Consider the following 17,257-nt stretch of genomic DNA (forward strand, 5'->3'; position numbering starts at 1 on the left):
CTTGGAGCGGTTAATTACTACAGCCGCTTCATTCAAGACTTCGCGGTCTACGGTGCGGCGCTGTACCAGCTCAAAGATGAAGACTTTGCCGTTGAAGGTGGCCTTTCTGTGGCACGTCGTTCCTTTGAAAAATTGAAGACGAGTGTTTCACATTCACCCATCCTCAGGCACTTCGATCGGTCGAAAACAGTTCACGTCATGCTCTTTGCGAATGAATGGGCGTTGAGCACTACGCTAATGCAAGAACATGAAGGCAAGTTACACCCCGTACGGTTCCGCGGTCGGGTGCTCAAGGAGGCCGAGATGAACTACCATCCTGCTGAGAAGGAAGTGTTGGCGTTACTTCTGCTGTTGAAGATCTGTTACGTCCAGCTGGCAGGAAAGACGCTACATGTCCATACACGATTCTCGACGTTAGAGTGGGTGCATAAGTCGAAGTCTCTCTTCGGACGCGCGGTCCAGTTCGCAGTGCTGCTATCGCAGTGGCATTTAAAGGTGCAGCGCGTGAAGGAGAAGGATGTCGCCTTCGCGCAGCTACTGCAGTCCAACATCACGAGCTTCGTCGACCTGGAAGACTCGCTCGCGCCGGTGGCACCTCCAAACAAGGGTTCCCCGACTATTCGAATGGACCCCGCGTTGCTATACGCCAGGCTTTCCCGTAATTACAGCGGATTCGTCATGTCTTTTGAAGGATCAGCGAAGACAGAGAAGTACGGTGGCTACGGGAGTTGTTCATGGGTGCTGTGGAGCCTTCCTGAGTGGAAGGTAGTGATTGCTGCACACGCTTACCTCTCGGCCACCACGGTGAATGAGGCAGAGTACACAGGAATGATAAACGGTGTCAAGGCTGCTATTGCACACGGTGCCGAGGATTTAGTCATCGTCGGTGACTCAAGGCTCGCGATTCAACAATCACTAGGGGTGATCGCATGCAGGAAGGTATCTTCACGTTGTACGAGAATACAACGCTGCCGCGGATTCGGTAGCCACCGAAGCGCTGAATTCAAAAGTCAGTCGGGTCATCTTGGCTGAAACTCGCAAGTCGGAATTGGCGTCGCTGAATCGCATCCAGGAAATGATCTACGAGCCGGATGAAGACTCGGTAGATGTTTTGTTACGTGGAGCAGAGCGTCAATTACATGTACTGTCAGGCAGCGAGTCTTCAAAGTGCAAAACTTTCGAAAATTTCGTGGTTGATTACAGCTCACCAGAGTGCGATTATGGTAATATGGCAGTGATGACTCGGCGACAGACGAAAGCCAAGAAATGCGTCAGGTTTGCAGATGAACACTCGGAGGAGGTCTCAAAGGCTCAACAACATCATGAAGAGCGACGAGAAGTGTCCAACGAGGATTTAATCGGCGAGGATTTGCTAGACCACCCTCACAAGACTGTGCCAGCGATATTTCCCGATGCGGAAAATGTTGACCCGGTAGCAGTACAGCGTGAGCGACGCAGACGGATAATGGTCGCACAAGACGAGGAGCAGAAGTGGTCTAACATCAAGAAGGTGCTTCAGGGCCAAGCAGAAGAGCTGAGTTATAAAGAAGCTCGAGAAGCCTGGAACTATGCTGACCGGTTCGTGTTATCAGAAGACGGCGTGCTTCACTATCTTGGATTGAATCGTCGGTACGACCACGGTTGGCAAGAGGAGACCAAGCTGCGGCTTGTGGTACCGACAACGATGATTCAAGAGGTCTTGCAGAACTGTCACGACTCGCTGGAAGGAGGACATCAAGGTGTGGTGAGAACGTTCCATCGCGTTAAGTCCGATTACTATTGGATCGGCTTGTACGCTGACGTGGAGAAGCATGTAAGGTCATGTCCAGATTGCAGCTCGAGTAAAAGCCGTCCGCAGCTTCGTGGATACTCACCTGGCAACGTACTAGCCGAACGACCTTTCCTGATCGTCTCGATGGATTTTGTGATCCCACTACCGAAATCTCGTAGGGGCAACACGACGTTGCTCCTATTTCAGTGCTCGTTGACGGGATTCGTTATTGCCAAGGCTATGTCAGATACGACTGCACTGAGTGTTGCCCAAGTGTTCGAAGAATGTGTGTACCGACGGTTCGGAGCCCCATCATTAATAAGGCATTACCGCGACCCACGCTTCATGAGCGAGGTGTTCCAAGCGTTCGCAGAGATGATGCAGTCAAGATCACGGGCGACTTTGAGTTATCGGCCACAGGCTAATGGACAGCAGGAACGCTCGGTGAAGTCAGTGATGGGTTCCGTACGGGTGTACGCGGAAGACCCTTTACAGTAAGATTGGGACGAGATCGCAGAGAAGCTGGTGTTCGCTATAAATACTTCTCAGGACACTACAAGGAAGGAAACACCGTTCTACCTCGCTCATGGTTGGGATGCGTAGTCGACGTTGCGGGCAATATCGTCATCACTCAAACGAGGACTCGGCAAGCAGTCTGACGTACTAGCGTGGCGGCGTGAGATCAATCGACAACATGAGGTCGCCCTTACTATGGCCAAAGATTATCAGGCTGTAGAAAAGGAGCGAAGAGCTAAAAAGCATAACTATGCTCTGAGTCGACTGGAAAAAGCCGCTGTGCCTCAACCAAGTGGAAACGAATACTCGGCGGACCCTCCAGAAGCTTTGGAGAGATGGAAGATTCTGCAAGAGCCCCACCGAGATCTCTTTTTGAGATTGGGAGCCGGGCGTGGTTGTACATGGAACGCGCCAAACCGGGCTTGACGAAGAAATTAGCTCACCGGTGGCATGGACCTTTTCGGATCAAGCGCAAGGTGGAAGAGTTTGCGTACGAGCTGGAACTGCCTGACCGAAGTGGGTATCGCTTCTACCCAGTAGTGCATGTGGCGAGACGCAAGGCTGTCAACGAGTTCAACAGTCGACCGAACACTCGGTTGGTACTAGACGCGACTAATGAAGCAAGACTCGACTTCGATGAGGAACTGTTGCCTGAGGACAGCTAGGAACCAGATCAAGTTGCCGGTGAATACGAAGTCGAGGCCATCCTCGACGACAGAACACCGCTGTCGACGAGCACGGAGCGTGCTGTACGCGAGTTCAAAGTCAAGTGGGTGGGTTATGAAGATCCGACTTGTGAACCAGCATCCAGCTTGTCATGTGGAGGTCTGCTGTACGACTATTTGCGAGCCAAGAAGATCGAGAATCGGCTGCAGATGGCGCAAGTGGCGGACGAAGACTAGCGTGACTGGATCACGTGTGAACTGTCCACAGGGCGATGCAGCCTGTGGTAACAGACGAAAATCGTTACTGCAACAACAAATTGTATATGCATTTGAAGGACAACATGAACATGATTACGCTGTGGAAGTGGATTAAGAATAAGAAAACATGAATGCCGACCGGGGAGCGACCACTGAAAACGAAGTCACGCGGAACACCTCAACAGCTAGCTGAGATGCTGGAGAACGTCGTGGAGCGTGCAGCGAGGATTCAAATCGATTCCAATTGCCTGGCCGCGGTGGCCAAGAGTGCCAACGAAGTCGAGTCACCACTCTCCTTCTCCTCTTCATCAGGAACCGGAAGCTGGAGCTGCAGCCGGAGTCTGCGAATCCTCGGTACCAGCTTCAACAGGAGCAGCAGCCAGAGCGGGACGTGGAGTACCCGGTGGCGAGTTAAACAACGAACGCCAGGTCGGAATAACTTCAGTGGAATCCAGAGACGGGTACGATCACACTTCGATACCCATTCACGAAACGCGTACCACGAGGATTGAAGATCTCCGGATTACGCTGGCACTGGAAGTACGTGGTGTTGAACGGGTGCTGATGCGGCGCATTCATCCATCCAGTACGCCAGGGCTGACGAGCGTCGAGAGCCGGAACTTCGGAAAGCCAGTCAGATGTCCGAGGTGCGAACGACAAGTTTTCAATGGGGTACCACTGCTTCGACGGCTCCAAAAGCAACTCAGGACGAATGAACGGCGCGCTGGAAGTACCATGTCGTGTACGTGTCCAAAGGTTCTGCGGAAGGCTGACCGTCGGCTGAATCCCCGGATGTCACCCCGGACGCCAGACAGGCTTCCACTCGTTCACGTTCTTCCAGGATCAGTGCCCAGCGCTCTGGACATGTCAGACGATCACTAGAATCCACTAGCGAGTCTTCTAGAGGTCGTGCTAGCACCCCACCGGGTTCTGGGTAGTATGGCTAATCAACTGCCGAAGGCTGAGTTGCAAGCCATTGCTCGTAGATTTCACATTCACGCTGAAAGAGCTCGCGGTCCCTACAACCTTCGTAGGCCAACACTTGCCAGTCTTGGTACTTCTTGGACTCCAGACGCACATAGCCGTCACCTCGTGGCAAATCCCCATCTGGAATCCACATCGCGATCGAGTCGTGTGCTGGTAGGTATACAGTTCGATCAGACACGTTGGTCAATCGAATGCTCTGAGGCCGTCCACGTCGAAACCTCGTCACTGATGGGATTAGCTTGTTCGTTCGACGAACCCACAGTACGTGTTCTTCCAGCCCGACTTGACGCTTCGCTAATCGATATTCTCGCCACTCGTGCGCTTGAATGTCCAACCGCTCGGGTGGCCCGGCGTTAACATGGGAGCCGTATTCTTCGCTGTCGATCATGTTCTTGGTCTTTATCAGCGGGATTTGGACTTCGTGCGGTAATTGCGCCGCGCCGTGGAACAGGTCCAACCGGATCCCAGCTGAGATCATAAAGTCGGTGAATCGTACCACGTCGACGCCCGCACTATGCGCCATTACCCACATCTCAAACTCGTACACCATCTCCCATCCAAGCGTAATCTTGACGCACGCTCGTCGCGTCGTAGACACCTTGCCTTCGTTGATTCCTTGAATGTCAATGCGGCGTCCGTGATCGGGTACATCTCGGAGTCGCAACTTCTTGGCAAAGGCGTCAGTGATCACACTAACGTTCGCTCCCGTGTCGAGGAGGATCCTCGTTCGCTGGTCGTTCACAGCGCCTTGCACCAGAGCTCTCATTCTGATCCTTCGGTCGAATTTCTTGGCCGACCACCACCCCTGTCTCTCGCCAGGGTTCAACTTCATCATCTTGGAGTGACCCTTGGGCTCGTCTCGCGCTGCACTCGAAACCAAGCCGAACGAACCCTCGCTGGTGCCCTCATCAGCATCAGCACACGCCACTGTCTCTCCAACACCTTCACCGAGGATTCTTCTCCTCTCCTTTTCATTTTCCGTCGTGTTCACACTTGTTACGTAAATATCAGGCCATTCACTCTGCCCCATGAAAGCAAAGATACACTCTGCTTCCATTGAAGGCTCGGTTAACTGTGGCAGCCCGATAGGGACCAACCCAGTTGTAGTTGGCGGGCTGCCTAGTTTAAATGACGTTCTTGAACGACGGCCTTGAGCTCTGGCGGGGGCTCCTCCTTCGTGCCTTTGGTGCGCACAAATTTGGCAAGGTCTTGGAAGTTGCGGAAAAGTTCGCATTGTCCAGCATCGTGGAGTTGTTTGCAGAACTTGCATCGCTTGTTACAGTAGTGGGCCGAGTGGCTCATACCACCGCACACCGCGCATGGTCCGTATTCAGGTCGTCGGTTGTCGCAGTTGAAGTCACGTCGATCGCGTTGGTCCTGATTGAACCCACGGTCACCACCTCGGCGATCTTGATTGAAGCCATTCTCGCGATCAGGCGTGTTTCCACGCGGTTGACGGTTGTCTGAACGTGCGTAGGTGCTTTAAGCAGCTGCACGGCGCTCATTTTCGTTAGCAGCGGCGAGGTATCGGTCGTTTGCATCCAATGAGAAATCAACATCCGTATTATCGGGCTGAAAGTCGTTGTACTCATCTTGGACATCGTCGTAAGCGTTCGGATCTTCGTTTGAATACTCGTTGCCCCCTTGAGCAGCTTCACGACCTTCTAATTCAGCTAGTAGGTCGTCCATCGTGGCTTCAATGAGTGTCACTCTCGGTTTGTTTCGATTGTCATCGCGGCGACGGTCATCACGCCGGTTGTTGCGGGCGAATCCATCGTCGCGTCGCGTATCACGACTCTTGGAGTATCGGTACTCACTGTCACGCTTGGCCATCCTCTCCTTTCCCTTGAGAACATCTTCGATGATCTCTTCGAGCTCGTAAATGTCGGCGACTCGAGCGTGGTAGAGAATCTCCGCCAGCTTGTCATCATCGCATGTTGCCAGGAACTGCTGTACGTGTTCTTTCGCGTCGCGACCACTCTTCTCGAAGTGTAGACGGGCGGTCCGAGCATAGCCATTCAGCCTGTTTATGGAGTCGCAGAGATGCTCGTTACGTTCCCGCTTTGCAGCGTAGTAACGGGACAGTGTCGTCTGCTTGAACTGCGAGCAGTAGTAGCGGATGAACGCATCGCTCAACAGCTTCCACTTGCGCTTCGTCTTCTTCGGAAGTTGACGGAACCAATGAATGGCTCCGTCCCGGAGACTTAGCTCAAATGGAATGCACCATTTATCGGCATCTGTGTGGGTTCCAGTCATTTCATAGACAAACCCACGGAGCCACTGCATACAGTTCTCGCTCTTGTTGCGAGAGCCTGAGAACGGCTTGATGCGATCCAGCGGTCGGTGCGAGGCCATTTCAATCCTCGGTGTTGGGTCCACGTCGTTCAGCGTTGCCAGCTCATTCATCTGACGCATCAACTCGAGTTGAGGATCTTCCTCGTCGAATGTACGCACCAAAATGTCATCGTCACTGGACGAACCATCGCTGTCGACTTGACGACGTCCGGCACCACCTTTGGGGGCTCGCGCACCGCCTCGGCGACCGAACGAACTCTCGTTGCCAGCGTAAAGACGCTGCATACGGCTCTCCGAACGTGGTGTGACCATGTGCGAGTCTTGAAAATACGGTGAAGCTTCGGTAGTGCCAAAGGCACCACGCTCAGTTCCACGCTTGGTCGGAGGAGTACGAACGAGTCGTTGGGGTGTCAGCGGCAGTGGAATCGTGGACGGATCTCCATCTTGAATCATCGGTCGACTCACAGGCTGCTTTCCGGCGCTGATGCCAACCGCGCCAAACGCCTTCCGAGGCCTCTTCTTCCATTTCTGGAGAGCAGCTCCGGCTTCATGTGGACTCCAATCTTGGAGCGACATCGTCGATGGGTACGTCTCGTTCTCGAAGCCCGGCGACAACAGTAGCGAAACTGAATCCTCGGCAACTTGACTAGTCGAAACCGAGTTGACTGGGTATTGAAGTTCCTGCGCAAGCGCAGGCCAGTCGGCCTTTTTCTTGGGGATGGGCTTGAACAGCTGCATCCACTCATCATTCTGCATCAGCGCTTGTACGCGGTCGAAAACGCGCTTGGCGGCTGGTGTATCACCGTTGATAGGTGGGCGAGGTGCCTTCAGCAGTGCTGAATGCTTTGCACTCGCCACCGAAGGTTTAAAACCCTCGGTCCCATCGGCATAATCATCATAGGCCGGTTCCGGTCCCGCAACATCATCGAGCTCGTCGGCGAGGTTCCTCATAAGGGACTTGGTCGCCCCGCTCAGCCCCGATGATAGCGTGGCCGTCTCCGGCGTCGCTGCGCCTGGCTCTGGAGCCGGCGTCTTATCTTCGTAATCTTCATAATCGTGGGCGTCAGGACCGATGTCCGCTTCGTCGTCGAAGCGCACTGAAAGCTCGGTGGCGGCTGCAAAGCGCGCAGCCGGGCTTGAACTCTCGTTGCGAGCCCCGCCAGACTTGGCAGGCGTAACTGGTACCGTCGGTTGTCCTTTCGCCATGTTTCTTGTCTTTTTCTTGTTCTTCTTCTCTTGGTAGCTCGTAAACTGGAAGGCCATACAAACAGTTCACAATGGTCACAATCTGTTCCCGGGTCACGGCACCAGTTGTGGTGTTGGAAATCCCACGTGAACTCTAGCTACAGATGTAGTTAGGACGTTCCCACAACAATACGTCTACTAGGATAGTAAACGATCGTTCGGGCGGACCTGAAGACCCCAGTTCTGCCCTTGCACCGGGACAAACTGGACCTTGTAAACTACTTATATAGGCCAACCAGTAAAAATAAGAACACGCTACTAGCACGAGCAAAGCTAGCAGGTGTTTTGAATCCTCGCGGTCCCAACAGCGGAAGGGTACCAGGCACGGGTAAGCCTTTTACGAGATCACCGAGTGTTCAACACTCGGCTGGAAGAATAAAAGGGAGGCAATTCAAGCACTCCCAGTCGTGCAAATAGGCAACAATAAGCCGTTACGTAAAAACGTTCCGATAGTAATCGGCCAATACACAAAGTCTCTTGGCCTTGCCGGATGAACCCTCGCTACAGAGCTTCGAGCTCACCGACAGGCATAACACACTCAAATAAGCTTGACCTGACGCTTACCTTGAAGCCGGACGTCGCTCTGTGTGCTTGAGTGGAAATTCTGTTCTGTATTTAAGCTTACCCTTTCGGGTCTATTCCTAATAAGAAGTCCTAATCAAGTATACAAATATTAAGCGAACAATAATCCGTTATGGATCTTCTGGCATGCCAAGCGTCGTCTGCACCGTCGCATGAGCATCTTTAACGGTCCGCGCCCTGTCCCAGACGGTGAACGTGCCTTCCAAGCGTCGCTGAGTCTTCCGCGAACTCATTCCAACCGCCGCTGAGGGTTCGTACCGTAGATGCTCCGCTGAATGCGAATCCGGCCAGTCCATTATTAATAATAAGGACAGCCTGGTTTCAGTGACATATGGCCGTATCCGATACTTGTTGAAAGCTCGGGAGTGACGCCGTCGAGTCCCTTGCACCTTGGCGTCTCCGTACATCACCTGACCGAGGGTTCGTCGCTTGAACAACTTGAGCGGTGTCACGTCTTCGTCGACGGGTGATAATCCGCAACTACGGAGAAATCACTACACCACAGTCGGGCCTAAAATGTACTTCAAACTCGTGACACTTAAATTCTGATCGTATCTATAAGTGTGGACCACTGTGTCATATGGACCACAGACGAGCAACTACCGTGTGCCACCCGGCTTACAAATGCCTAAGAGGATCCTATGGTCGGAGAGGGCTGTCACCACCGAGGCAGCCGAGACTGACACCACCAGGGACGCACGGAAGGCCTTCGATGTAAATAAAAGCCACAACATGATGTGCACGGTGTGCTGGGCTGACAAGCAACACAAGATGCGGTACAGACTTCTTGTCTGTAGCTCGGAGGCGTGCACCGATGTAAAATAGCGCAGCTGTGGCTGGCGTGGAAAACTTCGCACTTGTCTACTCACAAAACGAGTGTCCGTGTACGAGTACGGCGAGCACACGCCGAGCATTCGACCCCAAAAAACAAAACAAACTGACCGAGCGTTAGTTGTTGTTCTGTCGAGAGATGGCAGAGCCCCATCTCCGCCCCCTGCTGACCCTTTCCTGCTGACTGAGCGTTAGCTGTTGTTCTGTCGAGAGATGGCAGAGCCCCATCTCCGCCCCCTCCGAATCAGACACGCCATGTCACGCAAGTTCAATACATCTCTGCAATACTTACCGGTATTAAAGGTTATCCAGAACTATGTCAATCACTACCCTAAAACCAATCTAGAGAGCCACGACAGCGTCGACGAGCTTAGGAAGTGAATTCACGCGAGGGCTTTCACTAGAATGGAAGACAGAAGACGATTAGTCATTCACATTTGCATGGTACGTGGATACTAGCGGGAAGCCTGTCGTTGGTGACGGTTCCGACCAACGTCCTTTCATTATCGGATTTCCCACTAAGGCCTTAGTTATGCAGATGCTTCCGCCGTCCGAGAGCTTTTTTCTGCACGTGGGCACCACGTACAAGCTGAACCAGAGAGGGTATCCAGTCGTGGTAGTTGGAATATCAGACCGTGCAGGAGGCTTCCATTCTGTTGCGGTGTTCATTGTATCGCAAGAGTCTCAGCTTTTTTTCGAGGCTGTACTCTTTTCTCTACGACACTTGTTCTACTACATAACGCGAAGAGATCTACATGTCATCTACGTTATGGCGGACGCAGATCAGGCGCAATATGACGCGCTCAATAGAGTGTTTGGACACCACCCCGGATTCTACTTTTTGATGTGTTCTTTTCACGCTGTTAAAAACGCCATCAAAGCCAATAAAGGAACTAACTCGGCTATAGCGTCTAGTGTAATGCAAGACGTCTACTATCTACACTTTTAAAGGACCGGATTGGAGTTTTACAGAGCGCGGAAGCGATGCCAAACCACCTGGTAGGGAGATCCGAACCTAATCGGTTTTGCAAACTACATGAGTGACCAATGGTTGTCCGATCGATTTTGGAAGTGGCAACGCTTCGGGACGCCCACTGGTATCGCTGTGACCAACAATCCAGCTGAAACCTTTTTACGGACGATGCAAACGCGACTACACACTTCTGTGCCGTTTGAAAATGGGTACTTTGCTTCGGGAACAACATAACTGCTGTCATGACGTGTCGGCAAGTATTCTCGAGTTTTGTTTCGACGTAGCTGTTCCACAAGCCCTCACGCGCAGGGTGACTGACATGATGAACAGGTCGCTATTCGGCGTCTGGAGCGGCACAGTTTCCACGGAGGCATTTACAATATTCAAGTACAGTCGTGCACCTCCAATTCGGCAGGGCGGACCATATCAACAGTGCCAGCATAAGTGCACAACATAAAGCAAAAAAACAAACGCAAATCCAGCGCACTGATATTTTATTTGTTAATTCAGTACCAAATATACGCCAATCTTCTGCATAATCTTGGTGTCAGACGCGCGAATCGCGGGCGCGCAAGAGCGCTTCCGGTCGCGATAGGCGTCCGGCAAGGCGGCAACTTCCGCGGACCGCTTAAAATTACTCTGGACGGTAGTGCGCTTTACCGCTTGGGGCCCCCAAGTTGGGGGGGTCTTAAAGCGCTCCGTTGCCCAATGAGCAAGTTCAGAGTGAGAGCATGCAGGATCTGACTTGTGCTTTTCGCACAAAGACTGCTTTTGTGTGACATGTAGGAGGAAGGGCGATGTCCCATTGTATTTGGCGGTAAAAATCAAAGTGTGTGTTTGTATGAAGACGTCCGATCCAAAATTTAAAATCAGATCGATGCGGCGTGTCATCCCTCGGCGAGGAGGGGAAAACCGTTGAGGTTAATTGCTAGGGTGGTGATGGGCAAAGGTAATTGCGCATCCGATTCGCGTAATCATAAAATCTGGCAGGGTATCAACTGATACCGGTGCCGAATTGCAGGTGCACGACTGTACTGCATGTGATTGTCAATTGAGTCCAGGTAACGCCCCACAATCGTTCGGAAGAGGGAATAGTGATTTCCGCCCAAATGGACACTAACAATGCGAAAATGGAGGTGCGCGATCCGCCGAGGGAAGGGTGCCCGAAGGTTCTGTCCCTGCAGCTACCAGTTCGCCTTCAGGATCTGCGTTCATATAGCCTATGCTCTACGAATGACTGCGAATGTTGATAGTCGCGAAGGGAATGTGCTTGTCAATCGCCACAAATACAAAAGTGGAGACGCAGAGGATACTCCGCAAGGAGGGCGGCCGAGGGTAGTTTGTCCAGCGCTGACTTTGTTGCTGCCCAGCATCTGGTAGCTTGCAGTTAAAACTGTACGGGTGGGTCACGGCATTTGGATTCATATTTTCAGACAGCTTAGACCTGAGGGATTTGCCTGATACTGTTCAAGAGCTCTCATTTTGTATTTCCATTGAATCAAAGGAAGCCTTAACAGTATAATAATGTTTTTGTTCGTTGTACGCAAGAATATGTACTTATCTTGATTACCTCACGAGCCTTGCATCATACAATAGTTAAAAGAAAGTTTAATACCACGCTAAAGGTAATCGTGCTTCTTACAGAGTGCTGGTCATTTTTATTTCCCACAATTATTGTGATCACCAGCCATTTGGGCCACGCGAAATGCAGCCGAAAACCCAGCTTCTAACAGATTAGAAGTAATATAAATATGATATTCCGCACAATCAAATCACCCTAAATCAGAGCATAAATTGGAGTCAAGTGTTGTTAATGGGAGTTCGCCTATGCCGTTTATCGACTGGTAAAGGGCTTGGCATAGCAACACCCGACTGCACTCTATGTCAGAGTGGCGGTCGTGGGCTGGGCCTTGGTGGATTAGCCTTTGGTACGGTGAAGGAAGTACCAATTGTCCTCAATGACCTGAATGTTTGGGTTAGATGAACTTGCGCACCGCGGTGTCGCTCGCAGCTCTCGCCATGAGCAACGTGGCTGTGCCGAACATAAGGCACAGCCCGGACTTTGGTGTGGCAAGGCTGAGAAGGGCCTGCCAGTTCAGGTCAATGGCGAAGCATTGATGGGTCATGCTCCCACCTCCGCCATGCCTTGTCTAATACAGACCGCCAGGACGCAGAAGCGTCACGGAGTTGTCGACGCGCAGACAGCGCTGCGTACATCAAGGCCATGCTCCGCTGCGGCTATGCCACGGGCATGGGTCTTTTGCCCGGCGTGTGGACCCGCTACACCAGCAGCGTCCAACACCGAAGGTCGTCGCGTCGTACGGGCTTCGACAGTAGTTACACCTATAAGCGCGCACCAGGTGAGTAACTTAGGACCACACGGTCGCCCAGACCATAACTGAAGAGGAAGACGCTGGATGCGCTTCCTGTATCGGTGACACAGTACCACACGCAGTCGCCCAGACTATAACTGAAGAGGAAGGCATTGACTCTGCTTCCGATGTGGGTAACATAGTGCCACACGAGGTCTTGAGTGCCTCTGATGTCGTCAATGAGACATCACGACGTAGGTAACGAAGTGTCACGTCACGTTAGCCGCCACAAGTCGGGTCTGAACCTTGTTCAGGCCGACGTCGCTTTAAGTGACTCGGAGTTCAAGGCCCGGACTCCTCTGACTCGGTCGGTGGACACCAACGCTGTCCAGTGTGTGTGCGGGTCTGCCACACCAGCCGATCCCAACACCGAAGGTCGTCGCGCCGTATGGGCTTCGACAGTGGTGGTGCTGAAGGGCATTCACCAGGTGGGTAACATAGGTCCATATTGCGGGTAACAAGTTCCGCAGGCAGCGAAGCTGCTTAAGGGGACCGACATTCGGTGCTTCGAGGGTGGGTAACAGAGTTCCACGCAAGGTCACTCAGACCATAACTGATAAGGAAGTCGCTGTATGCGCTTCCGGTGTGGGTAACATAGCTCCACAACCAAGGCGGGTAACATAGTTCCGCACAGTGCTGGATGCCTTCGGTCGGCACGGCCGACGCGGCCGTCCACCCCGACGCAGTGAACGAGGCGGATATCCGTCGTGCCTGCCAGTGGCTATCCCAAGCCTCGCAAGACTTAGTAGTCGCAAAGTTAAGTGGGGGAGAGGCTCGGAAATACCTTTCTTGTCTGACTTTCTACGAGGCAGGTAGCTGTCGTGCTGACAGCGGCTATCACAAGGCACGAGAGACCCAATGGTCTCAAATTTAAGTGTGGGAGAGGCTCGGAAATACCATTCCTCCCCGGTCTTGAGGTAAGACCAGGTTCCTTACGGATCGAGGCGTCGATGTACATCGACTGCATCGACGCTTGGGTCTTCCACGCCGTTTAGCACTTTTGGCTATCACAAACGACCCAAACTGCAAAGATTACGAAGCGATGCTACTGATATGCCGCCGCTTTGACAATCGTGCTGCATAGAAAATCGCTTTTGTTGGGCAATTTGAATCGATGGTTAGTGCATCGGCGACGTGATGGGTACACCAAGTGTCACTATTACAGAGTAATGAATCGGGTGTGTCTGTAGGTACCCATAGATACTTATGGTTGTTCAGATGTGAATTGCGTCGAGGGTAGATCGTCTGTGGATTCGCACGTACGTTCATGAGTTGGGTCTTCCTTTTCCACGAAAGCAAATTCAACATTTTCTCTATCATCCACATGCATAGAGACCGGATGCGTCAGCTGAGAGAGCGGGCCAATTCAGTGTCGTTCTCAATCAACGAAAGGGTCCCCATCATCCTTGAATATCACCTCTAATTGCGGTAGCACCTCCAGCATCTCTTTACCAACAACGGTGCCATTTCTGCTCATGAGATCGGCGATGATCATCCCGCGTTCAGCGGTTTGCTTGTATTTGGTAGTGTCATTAAGAACTTGATGGCACCTCGCCGTCATTATGGACTCCCGTATCTGGAAGATTGTGCTTGTTGCCTTGTTATTGGTCGCATCTTCTTCTCCAACGGGTTGATTTTAAAATTTCATATAAAGTTTATTGCTATTTTAACTTCCACGAGACTTTTCACCTTGGCGAAATGTATCGTGTAGGGATGGCGGTCCTCTTCATCAACCACCAGTACATTACGTGTCGGCATGTTAGAAGCGTCGTTCTTATGAACACACACGAACACCGATATCGCAAATGGGTAGCAGATATTACCAATAGCAATAAAAAGAGTTAGTAATCATCAAGTTTTTTTTTAGGAGATTGGCGCCAATGGTTAGCCAATTTCTCGCGATTACGCATTACCGTCCGAGCGACGAGAAGCCCTACGTACACACAGAGGTCGTGCCGTAAAATGGGCTTTACCGAAAGGAAAGCTTGTCGTACATCGCGGTGAGTCTGTATCTCTTGGCTGGCGTCACAGGCTTCTCAGATGTCTTGGCCTGCCGTTCCCTCGGTGAAAATACTCGTCCACTCTCTAGTCAAGATGTTCGATACATGTAGAAATTGCTGTACTCGGAAATGTGCTGCCATATTGACACCGGAATGAAGAGAAAGAAAAGTGATATAGGAGAGCCACCTTTCTTCAGCGAGCTTCAATTAGTCCGTGCTAATTCTTCAAAGATCTGGATACTCGTCACCATCCGATACTGGGGTGTAAGGTGTTTGCAAGATTTTGTCAGCATCAGGACTTACTGTTTCATACCACCCAGCTATCGATATTTCCTTCAAGGCAGGACCGAGTATGTCACCAGCCAAAACGTTTTCTTCACCACCCATTCTCCAAAACAAAATGATCTGCAAAACGGCGGCTAAGACTTCATCATCATCCTCGTCATGAGTGTCTGCAACTGAATTTTCAGCGTCACTTCCATCCCGGCGCCTTCTTCAGATTCATCACCGGAAGCCAGCACTTGGTATTTGTAGTCATCGTTACGATACGTAATTGCCTCGTCAGCATCATTTCCAGATAAAGCAATCATTGATGCATAAAATACTGTATATGATACGGGTTAGACTCAAAATGTATGCAGTATATACAGCATAAAATGAACAACGTACGATATGTAGCGCCATGTTCGGTGTTGCTTCTTTCCTCACTTCTTGATGAATCCGCTTGCTCCGGTCCATCGTCACCCGACCTCGCTAAACTTCTTTTCTTGTTCTTATTCGTCACTGGTGCTTCTCCAGTTGTATGAGAAGACAAAGCTTGGCTTCTATCGGGTTCTACATAATTTAGCACATCAAATATGATCCAGTATAGGATATACAAATTAGCATGAATAGACAAAATGAGAATTTTGTAACATACCTGTTGGTGACGCCAGCCTTTGGTGACGCAAGTCTTGGGGGTGGTCGAATTTGGGAGGTGCTTGCAGGAGATGCACTTGCTGTCAAGTCTGTATCATACAGTACAGTTAACCAGGATATACAAAATTGCACATACAGGTTAATCTTAAATTGATGCAGTGTACCCAAGCACCAGTACCACGCGGGCTTTCATGTACTGCTGACTGAGATGCAGGCATTCGCTCGTGACTTGGACGACGACTTCCTCGATAATGACTTGGTCAACGGCTTTCTCGCAGGGGACTTGGACGACGACCTCTTCTTCGCAGGTGGCTTGTGCACAGACAAACAAAGCTCGGCAGTCGGTGGAAGTTGTGCAGTAGCCGCTTTTGCGGCTTCGACTGCTGCTGAGGCGAGGACCCTGTCTATAGCTGGCTGCTGGCACACTGCACATGCGACACATGTCATTATAACACAGACAACACAACAATATACAAACCACCTTACTTGTCATAGCGTTGTCCACCACAGCTTGCTCCCCATGGACGAAGTCGATGCCAACAGTGTCACTGGTATTACCACCAGCAGAATGTACTTCCGTCGCGTCTCGATTCCGCGAGTAGGCGGGCGTATTGGACGTCCATCCCATTTTCTTGAACTCCGGCCAGATAATACGGAAGTGGTTTGTCCCGCGCTCTTCCTCCGGTACTGCCGCCGCGTCTTCACGTGGAGTGCTGCCACGCGTTCCCACCACCGCTAACCCCCCCCCCCCCCGCGCTTAATCTCAACTGACTGGTCTGGGCGATTTGGAGCGAACGTTACCTCTAAAAATCATTTTTTATTTTTTAATGATTGTTTCAAACTGTCAGATTACATACCGAAAATCGTGAAAAAAAGAGTGGTACTGCAACCCTTCACATCTGTATTAATAGAAAGGCGATCAGGCTCTTTTCTTGCAGCAAACCGTTATAGAAAAATTTGTTTACTGAAGGGTGTACAAACGGTAGGACCATAGTGAAATCAAGTTTATATTTCCCTATGCTGTATATTCAGCATAAGCCCTCACTAGCGCTCTGGGCGCCCGCTCCGCGGACGCTAGGGCATGGTTGGTTGGTGTAGAGAGGTGGGCTTAGAATTTCTACTTAGAGCGAATCTACATATAATATTTGTTTACTGTGATCTACTTATGTTACGCTCCAAAACAACACCGTACACAATATCCTTATCGCTCTCATGTTATGCCCCACTGTCCGCCTCTGGAGCGTGTACCGCTATCATTTCTTAAAGTCACTTTTGGAAACATCACATATAAATATGAAGGCGTGACAGCTGCATGTTACAGATAGATACCCGCGTGATAGATCTAGATCGAATGCGTATTGTTGATCGTCATAGTAAAGGTAGACATGACCTGGGTTTAACGTGATCCGCAGTATGTGCACCATCTTATCCTGGAAGGTTTTGTCTATAATCTCGTTTGAGCGCATTGCTCCCAAAATGACACGAATCGGAGGCGCGCGTGGTTGCAAAGCTAATATATGCTGTACGGAAGACGGGTCAGTATCAATGATGCTACGAAATATGCATAGATCGGTGAGGAATCCCAGTGTAGCTAGAGTAAATACGCCTACTCACACATATTACCCATCTGCACGTCATCGCCGTGAGGCAGTCGACACATTTCATCGATTGCGACGGTCGAATAGAGCAATGTTAATCAGCTCAGCGCGCGAAGTATCTTTTAGGATATGTAGTATTTGCCGATGGTCGCCACAAACATCAATATTTGAAATTATTCTGCTGAGCTGTTTGTGATGTTACTGAAGGGTATTTCCACTATATTCCGCATGCATTTATCTAACTTG

General features: G+C 51.1%; 1 protein-coding gene across 1 annotated transcript; it reads right to left on the bottom strand.

Moving 5' to 3' along the window:
* Window positions 1-15,275: 15,275 nt before the first annotated feature.
* On the bottom strand, window positions 15,276-17,040 carry PITG_11775 (uncharacterized protein; the record flags this gene model as incomplete). The annotated part of the gene is made up of 7 exons (XM_002901236.1): window positions 15,276-15,329; window positions 15,415-15,493; window positions 15,578-15,830; window positions 15,900-16,148; window positions 16,271-16,296; window positions 16,743-16,923; window positions 17,037-17,040. The coding sequence occupies 7 exons, from the start codon at window positions 17,038-17,040 to the stop codon at window positions 15,276-15,278; spliced, it is 846 nt and encodes a 281-aa protein (XP_002901282.1).
* Window positions 17,041-17,257: the final 217 nt, after the last annotated feature.

Source organism: Phytophthora infestans, genomic scaffold (genome assembly GCF_000142945.1).
Source record: "Phytophthora infestans T30-4 supercont1.22 genomic scaffold, whole genome shotgun sequence".
Taxonomy (NCBI): Eukaryota; Oomycota; class Peronosporomycetes; order Peronosporales; family Peronosporaceae; genus Phytophthora; species Phytophthora infestans.